General features: G+C 47.7%; 1 protein-coding gene and 1 long non-coding RNA gene across 8 annotated transcripts in view; one reads left to right on the top strand and one right to left on the bottom strand.

The window, feature by feature from the left end:
* The window catches only part of PSMD4 (proteasome 26S subunit, non-ATPase 4), an 11,871-nt gene extending 8,812 nt beyond the window's left edge, over positions 1–3,059 (top strand). For 2 of the 7 annotated variants that reach the window (XM_032267384.1, XM_032267387.1), the window contains 7 exons: positions 408–494; positions 738–806; positions 966–1,181; positions 1,578–1,686; positions 1,884–2,015; positions 2,096–2,163; positions 2,755–3,059. In XM_032267384.1, the coding sequence (XP_032123275.1) occupies positions 408–494; positions 738–806; positions 966–1,181; positions 1,578–1,686; positions 1,884–2,015; positions 2,096–2,163; positions 2,755–2,925 (852 nt within the window). In that variant the 3' untranslated portion in view covers positions 2,926–3,059. Of the gene's footprint in view, positions 1–407; positions 603–737; positions 807–965; positions 1,182–1,577; positions 1,696–1,883; positions 2,016–2,095; positions 2,164–2,754 lie in introns of all 7 variants that reach the window. The other 5 variants (XM_032267383.1, XM_032267386.1, XM_032267381.1 and 2 more) reach the window with 3 other exon arrangements.
* Positions 3,060–9,813: 6,754 nt separating this feature from the next.
* Positions 9,814–19,874, bottom strand: part of LOC116542455 — a 16,407-nt gene continuing 6,346 nt past the window's right edge. The window contains exons 2-3 of the long non-coding RNA XR_004265230.1: positions 17,606–17,715; positions 9,814–10,393 (exon numbers count right to left, since the gene is read on the bottom strand). This is a non-coding gene — a long non-coding RNA (uncharacterized LOC116542455). The remainder of the gene's footprint in view (positions 10,394–17,605; positions 17,716–19,874) is intronic.

The raw sequence follows: 19,874 nt of genomic DNA, 5'->3' as shown, positions 1-19,874 counted from the left end.
TCCCAGCACTTAGGGAAGCAGAGATAGGCAGATCATGTGAGGTCAGCAGCTTGAGGCCAGCCTGGCCAATGTAGTGAAACCTTGTCTTTACTAAAAATACAACAATTAGCCAGTACTTGGGAGGCTGAAGAAAAGGAGGCAGGAGAATTGCTGCAACCCGGGAGGCAGAGGTTGGAGTGAGCCAAGATCGCACCACTGTACTCCAGCCTGGGCGACAGAGTATGATGACTCCATTTCAAAAGAGAGAGAGAATTAACCTCCCTTCTTTATGCACAGAGGGCCACAGCAAGAATGGAGGAATTAGGGGTGTTAAATCTTGTGTGAGTGTGAAAGGGGGGAACCATGTGACGGGAAAGAACTGAGTGATTCCTCTGGTTGACTCTGAGAACTTCCTCTTCCTTTACAAGCTGGCTCTGAAGCACCGTCAGGGCAAGAATCACAAGATGCGCATCATTGCCTTTGTGGGAAGCCCAGTGGAGGACAATGAGAAGGATGTGAGTCCAAGTGGCAGCTGGGGAATGTGGGCAGCCCGTGTTTGGGACAGGTCTTTCAGCCCTCAGGAGAACCTGGCAGAGGCATCAGGCTCATCACTTTGGGGAAAGGTGAATGTGCAGAATTCAGTGATTCTGTTTGAGGAACTTGGGGAGGTCAATAGATTTCTGTATGCTTTTATGAAGTGGGTCCTTTACCCCCTCGAGTATGAACAGATTTCTTGATTTTTCTCCCCTTTTTCCCAGCTGGTGAAACTGGCTAAACGCCTCAAGAAGGAGAAAGTAAATGTTGACATTATCAATTTTGGGGAAGAGGTGAGTAGGGATTGATTGGAGGGGATTGGCTTAATTTGGTTATAAACAGAATGATCCTTAACCCTTAGGAGTGCATGCACTGTGGCAAAGTAGTGCAGAAATGGCAAAGAACAGGGAGCAAGGCCTGAAGGAGGGCGTCATGTGTTCTTTCCTCCCCAGGAGGTGAACACAGAAAAGCTGACAGCCTTTGTAAACACGTTGAATGGCAAAGATGGAACCGGTTCTCATCTGGTGACAGTACCTCCTGGGCCCAGCTTGGCTGATGCTCTCATCAGTTCTCCGATTTTGGCTGGTGAAGGTGGTGCCATGCTGGGTCTCGGTGCCAGTGACTTTGAATTTGGAGTAGATCCCAGTGCGGATCCCGAGCTGGCCTTGGTGAGCAAATGTTGACCCCAGGTGGAGCCCAAAGGTCCTTCTTTGTTCTCCTCTTCTGGCACACACATCACAGAGCTTCTGCCAGGCTAAACAGTCCTAGACATTCCCAGTCACTCATTTTCCAAGACTTCCTTTTGCCCCCTCTTCCCTATAATTCTGTCTGATCTCTAGGGGCACCAATGTCAGACTCTTTCTTGTTCACTCTCCAGATTAAAACCCAGGCTTCTCCTGAGTCTTTACTTTTTAATCCCATACCACTGCTTATCCTTCCAGCTTCTTTGTGTGATACACCAGAAGCTGCCCCTTTATGTTCCTTTCCCACACCCCAGCTGACTTTCCCAGCTCCCTGTCAGAGTGAGGGCAGGGGAGCGCTGATTGTGCCCTGCCCTTCGCCAGGCCCTTCGTGTGTCTATGGAAGAGCAGCGGCAGCGGCAGGAGGAGGAGGCCCGGCGGGCAGCTGCAGCTTCTGCTGCTGAGGCCGGGATTGCTACGACTGGGACTGAAGGTGAAAGAGGTGGAATCTGAAGTCCTGGGACTGCAGCATGCTAAACATTGAAAGCTAGGTGTAGGCCCTGCAGGGAGAGTGTGGAGGACTGACAGGGTAGGAAGATGTGGGAGGGCCGGGCTAAGGGAATGACTTTGGAGGCTGGCCTGTGTGCATATGGCACCAATTCTACCCTGCTCCTCTTTTCCTTTTCCCAGACTCAGACGATGCCCTGCTGAAGATGACCATTAGCCAGCAAGAGTTCGGCCGCACTGGGCTTCCTGACCTCAGCAGTATGACTGAGGAAGAGCAGATTGCTTATGCCATGCAGATGTCCCTGCAGGGAGCAGGTGAGCCAGAGCCTGCATGGCGCCTAGGCAGAGGGTGGGGTGAGGAAGTGGAACTGAACAGACTGACCTCTCTTCCTCAGAGTTTGGCCAGGCGGAATCAGCAGACATTGATGCCAGCTCAGCCATGGACACATCTGAGCCAGCCAAGGTGAGAGCCATCCCTGCCCATGTCAGGTTTAAAGTCCTTGAATTTAGATCCTCATCCCTCTGGGGCTGGGAGCATTTCACCATAGCTAAGTCCTTTGAGGAGCAGAGGAAAACACATGGTTATGCATTTCTTACACGTAAACCTTGCTAAGGTAGCAGTGCTAGTGGTCAGAGTTGGAGAAATGTCCTCATGTTCGGTAATTTTCCTTCCTTGCTGGTGGGAACAGCCTGGGCAGTTCTCTAGGATGTCTTTCCAGGAGGGAGAAAAGAGGGTCTGGGAAAAAGAAAAAGGAGGACTGCGTGTCATGAGAGCAGGAAACCTGAATGTGATGGCATGTTTTCCTCCTCAGAGCTCAATTAGCAGAGTTCTCAGCAGGCCCCTCCTCTGTTTGGTTAGTAATAACTGTTTGCGTTCATGCTGTATTTAGGATTTTGCTGACTTGTCCTTTCCTTAGCCTCGGCCAGAGGTGCCCATGTCCCCACACAGTCAGAAGGCAGCGGGGGCTTAGGCAGTGGCGTGCTCCTGGCCTTCACACCTGCTTATTCCCTTACGCTCCACACCCTGCCCTGAGCTCACACTGCCTGTTTGCAGGAGGAGGATGATTACGATGTGATGCAGGACCCCGAGTTCCTTCAGAGTGTTCTAGAGAACCTCCCAGGTGTGGATCCCAACAATGAAGCCATTCGAAATGCTATGGGCTCCCTGGCCTCCCAGGCCACCAAGGACGGCAAGAAGGACAAGAAGGAGGAAGACAAGAAGTGAGACTAAAGGGAAGGGGCAGCTGAGCCTGCTCAGGGGACTGCATGGGAGGCACGGAATACAAGGTTAGCTAAGTATTACCTGTAACCATTACAGCCTAAATAAAGCTTGGCAAGTTTTTTTCCTTTTTTGCTTCAGATAGTGATGGTTTTGATTGCAAGAGGTGAAGAATCCATGACTTGAAGGAGAGCCCTCCTTTTTGAGTTCTCCATGTCTCTGCTTCCACCTGCCTGGGCCTCCTAAAGTGCTGGGATTACAGGCCCAGGAGCTGTGCTTCCATTTCTAATGAGTGAAGACCTCATTTAAACCACCTTCTTGCCAATAACTTTTACTCTGCACTCACACAGCTAAACCCCAAGTGTAGATTGGAACTCAACCTTTTCAGTTTTTTTCATGTAGACTTCTAAGGTTCAGCAAGTTTAGGTTATTTGGTCAAGGATATTTAGCTAATGAAGAGACAGAACCAGGATCAAAATCCAGACCTGTCTCAAACCTGTCTCACCAGGAGCTGAGTCACCATCAAACAGTAGTTTCCCATTGCTCAGCTGCCTTCAGTGACCCTGGTCAGCCCTGCAAGTCAGTTTCCTGTAGCAGCTACTCTACCTTCTTCTACTCCCCCATCATTCAACAGAAGCCTGACATCTTTACAGAGAGTCAAGGCCATGAGGCAGGAAGCTCTGGCCCCCTTCCCTTGGCCAGCACCTCCTTGCATCAGTTATGCTGTCTCCCAAACCTCTGCTGTCCTGAACACTCTGCTGATGTTTTCCTCTCAGTGTACACGCATCAGGTCCACTCTCCAAGTAACCTTAACTTGAGACTTTATATAGTACTGTTTAAATATTATTTCATAAGGAACATCTATTTCCTTTATAATTAAAAAAAAAAGTTTGTTTTAAATAGAGATGGGGTTTCACTATGTTGGCCAGGCTGATCTTGAACTTGGGACCTCAGGTGATCCACCCACCTCAGTCTCCCAAAATGCTGGCATTATAGGCATGAGCCACCATGCCCGGCCATTTCTTTCTTTCTTTTTTTTTTTTTTTAGACAAAGTCTGTGCTCTGTCACCCAGTGGTATGATCATAGCTAACTGTAGCCTCAACCTCCTGGCCTAAAGAATCCTCCTGCCTCAGCCTCCTGAATAGCTGGGACTAAGGCACACACTACCACACCCAGCTAATTTTTTTGAGACGGAGTCTTACTCTGTCCCCCAGGCTAGAGTGCAGTGGTGCTGTCTTGGCTCATTGCAACCTCCGCCTCCCAGGCTCAAGCGATTCTCGTTCGCCTCCCAAATAGCTGGGACTACAGGTGTGTACCACCATGCAGGGCCAATTTTTAATTTTTTTGTAGAGATGGGGTCTGTCTTTCCCAGGCTGGTCTTGACCTCCTGGGCTCAAGCAGTCCTCCCACCTTGGCCTCCCAAAGTGCTAGGATTATAGGTATAAGCCACTATGCCTAGCCTATATAGTTTGAAAAGTCAGACTTATAATAAAAATTGGTAGGGTCCTGCCCCATCCCTCTGCATTTTCGAAGTCTACTCCCAGAAGTAATCAATTTTAACTTCTTCAGCTCTTTCTGTACGTACTTACTTATTGCCAAAGAATGAATTTATATGGCTGTTTCTTAATTTTTCCTTTTCTTCTTTTTTTTTTTTTTTTGAGACAGAGTTTCACTCTTGTTACCCAGGCTGGAGTGCAATGGCGCGATCTCGGCTCACCGCAACCTCCGCCTCCTGGGTTCAGGCAATTCTCCTGCCTCAGCCTCCTGAGCAGCTGGGATTACAGGCACGCACCACCATGCCCAGCTAATTTTTGTATTTTTAGTAGAGACGGGGTTTCACCATGTTGACCAGGATGGTCTCGATCTCTTGACCTCGTGATCCACCTGCCTCAGCCTCCCAAAGTGCTGGGATTACAGGCTTGAGCCACCGCGCCCGGCCATTTCTTCTTCTTTTTTTTTTTTTGAGACAGTTTTGCACTTTGATTGCCCAGACTGGAGTGCAATAGCACAATCTCAGCTCACTGCACCCTCCACCTTCCAGGTTCAAGCATTCTTGTACCTCAGCCTCCCAAGTAGCTGGGACTACAGGCATATGCTGCCGTGCCTGGCTAATTTTTGTATTTTTAGTAGAGACGGGGTTTCACCATGTTGGCCAGGATGGTCTCCATCTCTTGACCTCGTGATCTACCTGCCTTGACCTCCCAAAGTGCTGAGATTACACGCGTGAGCCACTGCGGCTGGCATGGAATCTTTGTTGTTGAGACAGGGTCTGGTTTTGTCTTCCAAGCTGCAATGCAGTGGCAGGAACATGGCTTAGGCTCACTACTGCCACTATCTCTGAGACTCAAGCAGTCTTCTTGCCTCACTATCACAAGTATCTGGGATTACAGGTGCATGCCAGGCTGGTTTTTATATTTTTTGTAGAGATAGGGTTTCACCACGCTGCCCAGTCTCCTGACTAAGCAATCCGCTCACCTTGCTTGGCCTGCCAAAGTGCTGGGGTTACAGGCATGAGCCACCTTGTCCATGGCCTGGATGCTAGTTTTCAGGGGGTATTACTAAGAAACCAGGGCTGGGTGTGGTAGCTCATGCTTGTAATCCTAGCACTTTGGGAGGCTAAGGTGGAAGCATCACTTGAGCTCAGGAGTTCAAGACCAGCCTGGCCAATATGGCAAGACCCCATTCCCCCAAATTTTATTAATTAAAAAAAAAAAAAAAGCTGGCTGTAGTGCAGTGCATCTATAGTTCCACCTGCTCAGGAGGCTGAGGTGGGAGTATCACTTGAGCCCAGGGATCCAGGCTGCAATGAGCTATGATCACGTTACTGTACTCTGGCCTAGGCAACAGAGCAAGACTGTCTCAAAAAACAAAAGAAAAAAAAAGCATCCTGTTTTTGTATCATGGGTGCAATATCTTCTCATAGATATATATATATTTTTTGAGACGGAGTTTCCCTCTGTTGCCCAGGCAGGAGTATGGTGGTGCAATCTTGGCACACTGCAACCTCTGCCTCCTAGGTTCAAAAGATTCTCCTGCCTCACCCCCCGAGTACCTAGGATTATAGGCGTCCGCAACCTCGCCTGGCTACTTTTTTTGTATGTTTAGTAGAGATGGGGTTTTACCATCTTGGTCAGGCTGGTCGAGAACTCCTGACCTGAGGTGATCCGCCCGCCTCAGCCTCCCAAAGTGCTGGGATTACAGGCGTGAGCCACCGTACCTGGCCCATCTTCTCTTATATTTCTAAGGATAGTGATTACAGTTTTGGGATATTTTCTTCTGGTCCCTTCATTATCTGTTACTCTCTTGGCTCCTCCTCTTTTGGCTTCTGTCATTTATGTTGGAGGCTGCCTTCAACTCTCAGATGATCCTTGGCTGTCTGTCCCCACTTAAGAGAGAGCTGCCTGGGAACTCCATGGGTGGGGTGGGTAGAGACTGTCAGATATGGGCCTCCCTGGGAGTAGGAAGAGAGGGAGCAGCCTTGGAGTTCCTGTCGGCTTCTTCTCCTGAGTTAGTCATTATCTCCAAAAGGGAATTTTCCAGTCCTCCTTCCGCTGCTTTTAGAGGACCAAGGACTTTTCTGTTTTTGAGCCTTTTGGGCTCTAAGACTTATTTTGTTCTTTGTTGGCTCTTCGCTCCTTACATCATGAGTAGAATGGAAAAAAATTCCCAAACTTGGCCAGGCCTGGTGGCTTACGCCTATAATCCCAGCACTTTGGGAGGCTGAGGCGGGTGGATCATGAGGTCAAGAGATCGAGACCATCCTGGTCAACATGGTGAAACCCCGTCTCTGCTAAAAATACAAAAATTAGCTGGGCATGGTGGTACACACCTGTAGTCCCAACTACTCAGGAGGCTGAGGCAGGAGAATTGCCTGAACCCAGGAGGCGGAGGTTGCGGTGAGCCGAGATCACGCCATTGCACTTCGGCCTGGGTAACGAGCGAAACTCCATCAAAAAAATCCCCAAACTTAAATCAGTCATCCTGCACATTTGGTTTTCCATTTATCAAACTAAATCTCTCATTTGCTCTCGTCTTCTCTTTGCCCTTGTGCTTTTTCATGTCTTTTTTTTTGAGACAGGGTCTCACTTTGTTGCCCAGGCTGGAGCACAGTTTCGTGATCATGGCTCACTGCAGCCCTGGCCTCCCAGGCTCAGGTGATCCTCCCACTGTAGCCTCCCCAGTAGCTGGGACTATAGGCACGTGCCACCATGCCTGACCTTTTTCACGTCTTTACTCTCAATTTGATGTGGTTTCTAGGGTGAGCAGAGATAAGCTCAATTCACCACATGTAACTAGAAGCTCTTCTGTAAGTTCAGTTACCTAATTCCTCTAACTCATAAGGTGGTTGTGAAAATTAAAGGTGATTATGTGTGTGTAACAAGATGTTGAAAGATTTTTCTGGTTGTGTTGGAGTCTGAACTGAGTCTTAAGGACAGAAGTGCATACAGGTGCCCCCGCATTGTAGAAAAATACTTCTCTGGCCATGCAGAGGACAGCACAACTCCTCCAGCTGCCATGGCCCCCACTGCCACCTGCAGCCTCTATGAGATGACACATTGACACAGGAAAGAGCACTCTTGTGGACCTGGAGCTGTTGTTGATGCTCATCCGTCTGGAATGCTTTGATATTCCTACTTTCTTGTTCTTTAGGCGTGAGGGGAAGTCACAGGCTAAGGTAGGACAGCACCAGGAGAGTGGGAGTGCCTGCAAGAAACAGATGGGCATCTGAGTCCTTGGCTGGATGTTTCCTGGGTGGCAGAACTCCTGACCCAGCATCGTCAAAGACCACAAACAAGTCACTGAACAAGCGCTCTGGAAGAGCCTGACATGCATTTACTGGTATTTGGGAGATGTAAATGAACATAGAGACAAATGTCTGCTGACAGCTTGGTGACTGTGGGAGGCTGGCTGGAGCCCAGACCTAGAACGGTGGCACTAGTGGGTAGGCTTTACTTTCAGCACCTGGCATGCTAAGAATGTGGGAGTTTCCCATGGGCCAAGAGGATAGCATGGAAAGTACCCAAGCTTGAGCCATCCAGATGGAACCTGCCCAAGAGGAGTTCCTACAGGGCAAGAAGATGCCAGTGGTAAGATGCCATGGGGCAAAAGGGCAGAGTACTATGCAAGAGGTCGGCTGGAGAGTGCACTGCAGATGCCAGAGAAAGGGGCAGTGGAGAGGTCCCTGTAGGTCTCCTAGGAACCCTCAAATATGCCCCACCCAAGAGAAAGCCAGCATTTAGGTACATGTCACACAGAGGGCTCTGTGAGCCCCTGTCATGTAAAATTGACTCCTTTCCTTCCTGGTACCTTCTCAACTCTGGAGAAGCCAGAAGCAGGAAGGGAAGGGAAGGTGAAAGAAGGGCAACAGGCCAAGTGCAGTGGCTCATGCCTGTAATCCCAGCACATTGGGAGGCCAAGGCGGGGAGATCACCTGAGGTCAGGAGTTCGAGGCCAGCCTGGCCAACATGGTGAAACCCCTTCTCTACTATAAATATAAAAATTAGTCAGTCTTGGTGGTGGGCACCTGTAATCCCAGCTACTCAGGAGGCTGAGGCAGAAAAATTGCTTGAACCCAGGAGACCGAGTTTTCAGTGAGTCGACATGATGCCATTGCACTCCAGCCTGCGCAACAGAGTGAGACTCAGTCTCAAAAAAAAAAAAGGAAGAAGAAAAGCAACAAGTCCGGGTATGGCTCACACCTGTTACCCCAGCATTTTTGGAAGCCAAGGCAGGAGGATCATTTGAGCTGAAGAGTTTGAGACCAGCCTGGGTGACAAAGTGAGACCTCCACCCATCTCTTAAAAAGCAAAAAACTGGGCGCAGTGGCTCATGCCTGTAATCCTAGCACTTTGGGAGGCCAAGGCGGCCAGATCACCTGTGAGGTCAGGAGTTCAAGACCAGCCTGACCAACATCGAGAAACCCCGTCTCTACTAAAAATACAAAATTGTCCGGGCATGTTGGTGCATCCCTGTAATCCCAGCTACTCAGGAGGCTGAGGCAGGAGAATTGCTTGAACCTGGGAGGTGGAGGTTGTGGTGAACCAAGATCTCACCATTGCACTCCAGCCTGGGCAACAAGAGTGAAACTCCGTAAAATGCACACGCTTATGCTCACGCCTGTAATCCCAGCATTTTGGGAGGCCAAGATGGGTGGATCACCTGAGGTCAGGAGATGGAGACCCGTCTGGCCAACATGGCAAAACCCCATCTTTACTAAAAATACAAAAATTAGCCGGGCATGGTGGGTCGTGCCTGTAGTCCCAGCTACTTGGGAGGGTGAGGCAGGAGAATTGCCTGAATCTGGGAGGCAGTGGTTGCAGTGAACCAAGATCACACCACTGCACTCCGGCCTGGGTGACAGAGCAAGATTCTGTCTCACAAAAAAAAAAAAAGAAATACAAGGGTTCTTTTATTAAGGTGAAGCAAGAACGGCAGGGAACAAACCTCTCCAACACAGAACTGAGGAAGGAAGTGGCTTTTTATTTGGCTGGGAGCTGAGGGGGGGCTACAGCCTCATTCACCGAGCTCCGCAAGCCGCAGCTTCTCCCTTTTTATAGGCTTACGACGATAAAGGGGAAACTGAGGCAGAACTATGTCATTGTCCATGTGCTGGAAGTCCAACCTTACAATCTTTGGCTTCACTGATTTGCTAATTCATATGCAGCATGAGTGAGGACCAGCAGGAGAGGGGGCTTACGGAGACAAGACAAAAGCAACAAGCTGTTTGTTGGCAGAGGTATTCCCAGGAGGCAGCCTGGTCCGGGGAGACCCACCTGGGGGTGTGACCCAGTGCCAGGCTCCAGCCGGCAGGGATAACATTCATTTGCAGCTCTTTGAAGGTTAGCAAATAGCAGAGACGCTGGGAACTAAAAAGGGCGTTATTTTCCCAACTCTTTGGTATTTTATTGTATTTATTTTTTCCTTTAGCCTCCTTCCTGTCTGGAAGCCAGGGAGGGAGAAGGTGAAATAGAAGGAGGTGAGGAAGTCTCCCCTCTCAAAGGAAGAAGAGAATAGCTTTTCTTAGTAACTACCAGACTCTGGAGCAGCACATCCCTTCAGCTACTCAAGGTCTCTCTATTGGTTCCTCACGTGGCTGTTTGTGGTTCAGCAACCTGTAAACCAAAGACAGGTTATCAGCTCTCAACACACCTGATACACAGTAGGAAGACCACAATCAAAATTCCCATTTGTGAAAACAGCACAGGAGACAGCCCATTGAGAGGTGGGGCCCGTGTTCCATCCTTGGACCTCAAGGTGCCTGCGCTTGGTTGACCAACTGAATGTGGCAGAAGGGATGCTTTGTAACTTCTGAGGTTAGGGCCTGAAAGGTGATGCAGCTTCTGCCTTGTTTTCTGGAACGATTATGATGGGACCTTGGACATGTCAGCACTCCAACTGCCCTAAAGCTAGCATCTTGTGAGGAAGCCCAAATCAGCCACATGCAGGGGACGGGGAAGTGGCCATTAAGTAGCCCTGAGAATATACAAAAATAGTGAGATCCATTTGACAACAAACCAGTAAAAAAAAAAAAACAAGAAGGCTAACACCTTTTTCGGCCTTAGACCACCTGCACCCAGGAAATTTAAAAAAAAAAAAATGTGGCCGGGCGCGGTGGCTCAAGCCTGTAATCCCAGCACTTTGGGAGGCCAAGGCGGGTGGATCACAAGGTCAAGAGATCGAGACCATCCTGGTCAACATGGTGAAGCCCCGTCTCTACTAAAAATACAAAAAATTATCTGGGCATGGTGGTGCGTGCCTGTAATCCCAGCTACTCAGGAGGCTGAGGCAGGAGAATTGCCTGAACCCAGGAGGCGGAGGTTGTGGTGAGCCGAGATCGCGCCATTGCACTCCAGCCTGGGTAACAAGAGTGAAACTCCGTCTCAAAAAAAAAAAAAAAAAAAAGTGAGATCCAGTCAGCCACTGCCTGCTCCGGCTTTAGTCACTGCCTGCTTACGACCCCTGGGGCCAGATGCCTGGGGCCAGAGTGCCCAGTCAAGCCCTTTGGATCCATGGAAACAATAAGCGGTAATAAAATAATTGTTATTTTAAGCCACCAAATTTTGGGGTGATGCAGTTCACAGCATTAGATCACCAGAACAACAGTATGTAGCAAATCGGGGCGTGGGGGCGAGGATGACTTGCCCTGACAGAGGGGTGAATTGCTGGGTGAGCCTACTTGGTTTCCACTGGTTCTACCCCCGGGAAAATCAATCTTCATGGCCCTGGCTCTGCCCTCAGGTTGTTCCTTGTCCCTCAGCCCTCATGGCCCATCTGAGGACATTTCTGTGGTTAACACTCTCGTTAAAGGCTACACACCATTGGCAGCCACTTCCAGAGGGATGCATTTGGGATCCAAAATGTTTTAGTTTTGTGCGTGCGGCAGGTGTGGGGTTTTTTTTTTGTTAGTTTGTTTTGGTAACATAATTTCCTGAAATTGTAGCCATCCTGTCAGTTCTCAAGCATGAGTTACTGTAGTTAAAGGTCTTACATATATTATTAAGCCTAAAAACTTTCATATTTTGCATATTGGCCTCTGTGTTCGATAATCGTCCCCTAAATCTCGGATTAATGGTGGCTTGAAGGGGAAGACAACCGTGTTCATCTGATCTCTGCTGGTAGTCTTGCACCATTGCAGTGACAACACTTTTTAAAAATATCTGAGGTGGGGTCTTGCTTTGCTGCCCAGACTGGTCATGAACTCAAGGTAATTTGAATAATCTTCCCATCTCAGCATCAGGTGTGTGCCACCATGCCCATCAATCACAATGCTCTTACAGAAGATGCCTGAGAAAAGTTTGGGGCCACAGTGTTACCTCCTGCTGTTCAGCAGTTACCATCTTAATTGCTTCAGTTTTGGTTAGACAAACAGTTGGCCTTTTCAAGCCAGCAGTCTCCAAATAATAAAACTCTCAGTCAGCTTTTCTATTCTTGCTTTTCTGGGGTCTGGACCCTAAGCAGAGAGTGTATGCTTTGCTAGAGTAATATGTGTTATTTTCTTTTTTTTTTTTTTTTTTTTTTTTTTTTTTGAGACAGGGTCTGGAGTGCAGTGGCATGATCCTGGCTGACTCCAACCTCTGCCTTAGGGGCTCAAGTAATCCTCCCACCTCAGCCTCCTGAATAGCTGGGACAATAGGCACGTGCCGCCACACCCAGCTAATTTTTGTGTTTTTTGTAGATATGCGGTTTGCCATGTTGCCCAGGCTGGTCTCAAACCCCTGGGTTCAAGTGATCTGCCTGCCTCAGCCTCCCAAAGTTCTGGGATTACAGGCATGAGCCACTGCGTCCAGCCTTAACTGCTTTCTATGACACAGCAGGGAACTATCTGACTAAGTGCTTCGCAGGTACTAATGGTTGCCAGCTTTCCAGCCTGCGGTGAGTATATCCTTCGTAATAACCGCCTAACCCATTTCTCCTAAGCCAATGCTACTTTTTTTTTTTTTTTTTTGAGACAGGGTCTCACTTTGTTGCCCAGGCTGGAAAGCAGTGGCATAATCCCGGCTTACTGTAGCCTCTGCCTCCTAGGTTCAAGTGATCCTTCTGCCTCAGCCACCCAAGTGGCATGTGCCACCATGGCCAGCTAATTTTTCTATTTTTTAGTAGAGACAGGGTTTCACCACATTGCCCAGGCTGGTCTTGAACTCCTGAGCTCAGCCCCCTCTGCCTCCCAAAGTGCTGGGATTACAGACATGAGCCACATGCCTGACCTCTATTTTATTTTTTTCAGATAGGGTTTCACTCTGCCCCAGGGTTGGAGTGCAGTGGCAAGATCACAGCTTACCGCAACCTTGACCTCCCGGGCTTAAGCAGTCCTCTCACCTCAGCCTCCCAAGTAGCTGAGGCTCACAGGCATACACCACCATGCCTGGCTTATTGATTTCCTGTTTGCTTGCTTGCTTGCTTGATTGATTGACAGAGTCTAGCTCTGTTGCCCAGGCTGGAGTGCAGAGGCGAGATCTCAGCTTACTGCAACCTTTGCCTCCCAAGTTCAAGAGATTCTCCTGCCTCAGCCTCGAGTAGCTGGGATTACAGGTGCCTGCCACCACACCAAGCTAATTTTTTTTTTTTTTTTTTTAGTAGAGACGGGGTTTCATTGTGTTAGGCAGACTGGTCTTTAAATCCTGACTTGGTGATCTGGGCGCCTCAGCCCCTCAAAGTGAGTGCTAGGATTATAAGCGTGAGCCACCACACCCAGCCTTTTTTTTTTTTTTTTTTTGTGAGACCAAGTCTCACTCTCGCCCAGCCTGGAGTGCAGTGGCCAATATCTGCTCACTGCAACCTCTGGCTCCGAGGTTTAAGCCATTCTCCTGCCTCAGCCTGCCAAGTAGCTGGGACTACAGGCATTCGCCACCACGCCCAGCTAATTTTTGTATTTTTAGTAGAGATGGGGTTTCACCACGTTGGTCAAGATGGTCCCAGTCTCTTGACCTTGTGATCCGCCTGTCTTGGCCTCTCAAAGTGCTGGATTACAGGCAAAAGCCACTACGCCCCGCCTACTTTCTTGTCTTCTTTTGGACTGTTTTAGTTTTTTTTCCCCCTTTCATTTCTTTTTTTTCCTGTCTACTTGTTTGAAATTAACTTCTATTCTATTAGTATTTAAACTAAAAATTTTAGCATAAACATTGAATTTATTTATTTTTATTTTAAATATTTTAATTCTTTTAAAAAATTTGGCTGGATGTGGTGGCTCATGTCTGTAATCCCAGCACATTGGGAGGCCAAGGTGGGTGGATCACCTGAGGTTAGGAGTTCAAGACCAGCCTGGCCAACACAGTGAAACCCTGTCTCTACTAAAAATACAAAAAGTAGCTGGGTATGGTGATGGGCACCTGTAATCCCAGCTACTCAAGAGGCTGAGGCTGGGGAATCACTTGAACCTGGGAGGTGGAGGCTGCAGTGAGCCGAGATCTTGTCATTACACTCCAGCTTGGGCAACAAGAGCGAAACTCCGTCTCAAAATAAATAAATAAATAAATACAGGCCAGGCATGGTGGCTCACACCTGTAATCCCAGCACTTTGGGAGGCTGAGGTGGGTGGATCATGAGGTCAGGAGTTCAAGACCAGCCTGGCCAACATAGTGAAACCCCGTCTCTACTAAAAAATAAAAAAAAAATTAGCCAGGCACGGTGGCACATGTGTGTAGTCCTAGCTACCCGGGAGGCTGAGGCAGGAGAATTGCTTGGGGAGGTGAAAGTTGCATCAAGCCAAGATTTCGCCACTGCACTCCAGCTTGGGCAACAGAGTGAGACTTTGTCTCAAAAACACAAAAAAATTAGCCTGGTGGGCCCAGCATGGTGGCTTACTCCTATAATCCCAGCACTTTGGGAGGCCAAGGCGGGCAGATCATGAGATCAAGAGATTGAGACCATCCTGGCCAACATAGTGAAACCCTGTCTCTACTAAAAATATAAAAATTAGCTAGGTGTGGTGGCATGCACCTGTATTCCCAGCTACTTAGGAGGCTGAGGCAGGGGAATCACTTAAACCCGGGAGGTGGAGGTTGCAGTGAGCCAAGATTACGCCACTGTACTCAAGCCTGGCGACAGACTCCATCTTAAAAAAAAAAAAAAAAAAAAAAATTAGCCTGGTGTGGTGTCGAGGGCCTGTAATCCCATGGGAGGCTGAGGCAGGAGAATCCCTTGAAACCGGGGGGAGGCGGAGGTTGTGGTGAGCAGAGATCACACCATTGCACTCCAGCCTGGGCAACAAGAGCAAAATTCCGTCTCAAAAACAAAACAAAACAAAACAAAGAAGGAACAAATCAATCTGTACCTGGTTGTAATCAATTGGTTGTAAACATCACTGCACTTGGACCAACCTTAACTTTTTACTTTATAATCTTTTGCATTGATTTTTAACAGTGGAATATGAGGGCTCACCTGCTCCATCTACTCATCCTCCTTCACTCATTTCCCTCGTATAATTATATAAAAATGTGGGTTAAGGGACTATTCTCTTGATTATATAAATGAGTCACAGATGAGTCACTATGATACTTTTCCTTCCTTGAAATGCTTTTTTGGGCTGCGTGTGGTGGCTCAAGTCTGTAATCCCAGCACTTTGGGAGGCTGAGGTGAGTGGATCACTTGAGGGGAGTTTAAGACCAGCCTGGGACTGGGGAGGTGGGGGCAAGAAAAAGAAAAAGGACCAGCCTCGCCAACACGGTGAAACCCTGTCTCTACTAAAAATATAAAAACTAGCTGGGCGTGGTGGTGGGTGCCTCTGCAACCTCCGCCTCCTGGGTTCAAGTGATTCTCCTGCCTCAGTTTCAGGAGCAGCTGGGATTGCAGGCATGCACCACCACCATGCCAGCTAATTTTTGTATTTTTAGTAGTGATAGGGTTTCACCATTGTTGGTCAGGGGAGTCTCGAATTCCTGACCTCATGATCTGCCTGCCTTGGCCTCCCAAAGTGCTGAGATTACAGGTGTGAGCCACCACACCCAGCAACATCTTGCTTCTTGCCTGTGTGGGATCCTATTTCCCATATTTCATTGGATCTCAGTCTTGATATACTGTTTTACTTTTTGCTGAACCAAACCTCCAGTTTACTTTTACTCTTTCTTTTCCCTTTCTTTCTTTCCCTCCCTCTCTCTCTCTCTCTCTCTTTCTCTTTCTCTCTCTCCCTCTCTCCCTCTCTCTTTCTTTCTTTCTCTTTCCCTCCCTCCCTCCTTTCTTATACACAGTCTCACTCTGTATCCTGGCTCAATACAACCTCCTGAGTTCAAGTGATTCTCTGGCCTCAGCCTCCCTAGTAGCTGGGATTACAGGTGACTGCCACTACACCCAGCTAATTTTGTGTTTTTAGTGGACACGAGGTTTCGCCATGTTAGCCAGGCTGGTCTCAAACTCCCGGCCTCAGGTAATCCGCCTGCCTCAGCCTCCCAAAGTGCTGGAATTACAGGCGTGAGCCACTGTGCCTACCCGGTTCAAGAGATTCTCCTGCCTCAGCCTCCCATGTAGCTGGGACTACAGGCACACACCACCATGCCTGGCTAGTATTTTTTTTTTTTTTTTGTATTTTTAGTAGAGATGGGGTTTCACCATATTGGCCAAGCTGGTCTCGAACTCCTGACCTTGTGATCCGCCTGCCTCGCCACCCACAGTGCTAGATTATAGGTGTGAGCCACTGCTCCTGGCCATCCAAGCCTCTAGTTTTCTTTGAGAAGGTTATTCTAGCCCAACCTGCTCAGCAAATTTTTGTATTTTTTAGTAGAGACGGGGTTTCACTATGTTGGTCAGGCTGGTGTTGAACTCTTGACCTCAAGTAATCTCTCCAATCGGCCTCCCAAAGTGTTGGGGTTACAGGTGTGAGCTACCATGCCTGGCCAGATACTATCACTAGTGTCTCATACAAGCAATGTTGATTTAGCTTTACCCCCAAATTTGCTAATTTTTTTCACACCAAGTATTGCCTCACAAACCTTCATTCTGGGATAATTTTATTTTTCTAGAAGTAAATCCTATAGTTCTTTTATAGTTCTTTTTTTTTTTTTTTTTTTTTTGAGACAGAGTCTGTCACCCAGGCAGGCTGGATCACAGTAGCTCACTGTCATCTACAACCTCCACCTCCTGGGTTCAAGCGATTCTCCTGCCTCAGTCTCCTGAGTAGGTGGGAACTACAGGTGTGCACCACCACATGAAGCTAATTTTTTTTGTATTTTTAGTAGAGATGGGGTTTCGCCATGTTGGCCAGGCTGGTCTCAAACTCCTGGCCTCAAGTGATCCACCTGCCTCAGCCTCCCAAAAGTGCTAGGATTACAGGTGTGAGCCACCACACCAGGCCTAAATCTTAATAGTTTTTGTAGTGAAGATATGCTGGTAGTAAACTTTCTCAGCTTTGTTTGTGTAAAATGTCCTTGTTTCATCTTCATGTATAAATAGATATGGAATTCTGAATTGGTGAATATGTTCTCCACGCACATTGATGATATAATTTTACTGGGCTCTCACTTGCTGTACAGAAGTCAGATATCAATCGAACTGCTATTTCTTTTTTTTTCTTTTCTTCTTCTTTTTTTTTTTTTTTTTTGAGATGGAATCTTGCTCTGTCACCAGGCTGGAGAGCAGTGGCTTGATCTTGGCTCACTGCAACCTCCGCCTCCTAGGTTCAAGCAATTCTCCTGCCTCAGCCTCCTGAGTAGGTGGGACTACAGGTGTGTGCCACCACGCCTGGCTAACTTTTATATTTTTAGTAGAGATGAGGTTTCGCCATGTTGGCTAGGCTGGTCTCAAACTCCTAACCTCAGGTGATCCACCCACCTCAGCCTCCCAAAGTGCTGGGATTACAGGAGTGAGCCACCTTGCCTGGCCTCTAATTGCTGTTTCTTTGTAAGTCTTTTTTTTCCCCAGCTGATGGATGATTATAATATCTTATTTTTGTTTCTGATGTTCTACACTTTCAGTATAATGTATCTGGGTATAGATTTATTTTCATATGTCATACTTGGGCTTTGTTGGGATTCCTGAAACTGAGGATTAATGTCTCATCAATTTCAGAGTACCATTAGCCACTAACTCTTTTTTAAGAGTTGGAGTCTCACTCTGTTGCCCAGGCTGGAGCTCAGTGATGCCAGCCTGGTTCACTGCAGCCTCCAACTCCTGGGCTCAGCCTCTCGAGTAGCTGAGATTACAGGCGTATGCCACTGTGCTCTGCGTTTTTCTCTTTTGAAGTGATGTCAAACTTACATAAAAGTTGCAAGTGTAGTCCAAAAGACCTTTTTTTTTCCCCTGAATCATCTGAGGGTAAGTTGCCAACTTAATTGCTCGTTATCCCTGAATACTTTAGTGTACATTTCCTAGAAAAAAAGACATTCCATTACATAACTAGAAGACAATCATACAAATCAGAAAATTAACACGGTTATATTATTACCATCTAATCCTCAGATTTACCAACTAGAATCTCATGTTGCATTTAGTTGTCATGTCTTTCTAAAATCCTGTAGCCCAGAAGAGTTTCTGATCTTTCCCTGATTTTTATGACCCTGACATTTTATTTATTTATTTATTTTTGAGACAGAGTCTTGCTCTGTTGCCCAGGCTGGAGTGCAGTCGTACCATCTGGGCTCACTGAAACCTCCTGGGTTCAAGCTATTCTCTTGCTGAAGCGTCTCGAGTAGCTGGGATTACAAGCACCTGCCACCACACCTGGCTATTTTCTGTATTTTTAGCAGAGTCAGGGTTTCACCATGTTGGCCAGGCTGGTCTTGAACTCCTGACCTCGGACAATCCACCCGCATCAGCCTCCCAAAGTGCTGGGATTATAGGCATAAGCCATCTCGCCCAGCCAGACCCTGAACACTACACTTTAGAACATTACAGACTAGTTATGTATGTATGTATGTATGTATTTGTTTGTTTGTTTATGACAGAGTCCTGCTCTGTCACCCAGACTGGAGTGTAGTGGCACCATCTTGGTTCACTGCAACCTCTGCCTCCTGGGTTCACGTGATTTTCCTGGCTCAGCCTTTTGAGTAGCTGGGACTACAGGCGTGTGCCACCACGCTCATCTAATTTTTGTATTTTTAGTAGAGACGGGGTTTCACCACGTTATTCAGGCTGGTCTCAAACTCCTGACCTCAAGTGATCTGCCTGCCTCAGCCTCCCAGAGTGCTGGGATTATAGGCGTAAGCCAACATGCCTGACCCAGGCCAGTTATTTTGAATTGCCCCTCAATCTGGATTTGTCTGATGTTGGATTCAGGTTATGCATTGTTGGCAGGGATAGCACAGTGATGCTGTGTTATTCTCGTTGCGCTGTATCAGATGGCACACAGTTTTAATTTGTGGCATTTTTTCATAATAATAAGAGTTGAGTGATTACCTGGAGGTTCATTTTACTTTTCTGTTTACTTTTATGTGTTTGAAATTTTTCAGAATATTGAAATATTTTTTAAAATTGGAGCCGGGCATGGTGGCTCAAGCCTGTAATCCCAGCACTTTGGGAGGCCGAGGCGGGTGGATCACGAGGTCAAGAGATCGAGACCATCCTGGTCAACATGGTGAAACCCCGTCTCTACTAAAAATACAAAATATTAGCTGGGCATGGTGGTGCGTGCCTGTAATCCCAGCTACTCAGGAGGTTGAGGCAGGAGAATTGTCTGAACCCAGGAGGCGGAGGTTGCGGTGAGCCGAGATTGCGCCATTGCCTTCCAGCCTGGGTAACAAGAGTGAAACTCCGTCTCAAAAAAAATAAATAAATAAAATAAAATAAAATTGGAAGCAAAGATATTTAAAATATTTTACCTAGCATATTAAGACACACTGGTGCCAAGTGGGATTTCAATGATGTTCCAGTTACTATAATGCTGGGAAGAGATGATATATATATATATATTTTTTGAGACAGAGTCTCGTTCAGCTGCCCAGGTTGGAGTGCAATGGTGTGTTCTCAGCTCATTGCAACCTCCACTTCTCAAGTTTAAGTGATTCTCCTGCCTCAGCCTCCCGAGTAGCTGGGATTACAAACTTGCACACCACCACATCCAGCTAATTTTTTTTTGTATTTTTAGTAGAGACAGGGTTTCACCATGTTGGCGAGGCTGGTCTCGAACTCCTGACCTCAGATGATACGCCCACCTTGACCTCCCAAAATGCTGGGATTACAGGTGTGAGCCATTGCGCCAGGCCAGGATAATCTTTAAAAAAAAAATTACAGGCCTGGCGCGGTGGCTCACGCCTGTAATCCCAGCACTTTGCGAGGCCAAGGCGGGTGGATCACAAGGTCAAGAGATCGAGACCATCCTGGTCAACATGGTGAAACCCCGTCTCTACTAAAAATACAAAAAATCAGCTGGGCATGGTGGCACGTGCCTGTAATCCCAGCTACTCAGGAGGCTGAGGCAGGAGAATTGCCTGAACCCAGGAGGCGGAGGCTGCGGTGAGCCGAGATCGCGCGATTGCACTCCAGCCTGGGTAACGAGAGCGAAACTCTGTCTCAAAAAAAAAAAAAAAAA

Source organism: Sapajus apella, unplaced genomic scaffold (assembly GCF_009761245.1).
Source record: "Sapajus apella isolate SASKATOON/1434 unplaced genomic scaffold, GSC_monkey_1.0 scaffold169, whole genome shotgun sequence".
NCBI classification, from domain to species: Eukaryota; Metazoa; Chordata; class Mammalia; order Primates; family Cebidae; genus Sapajus; species Sapajus apella.
This window is presented reverse-complemented; position numbering and strand designations above follow the sequence as displayed.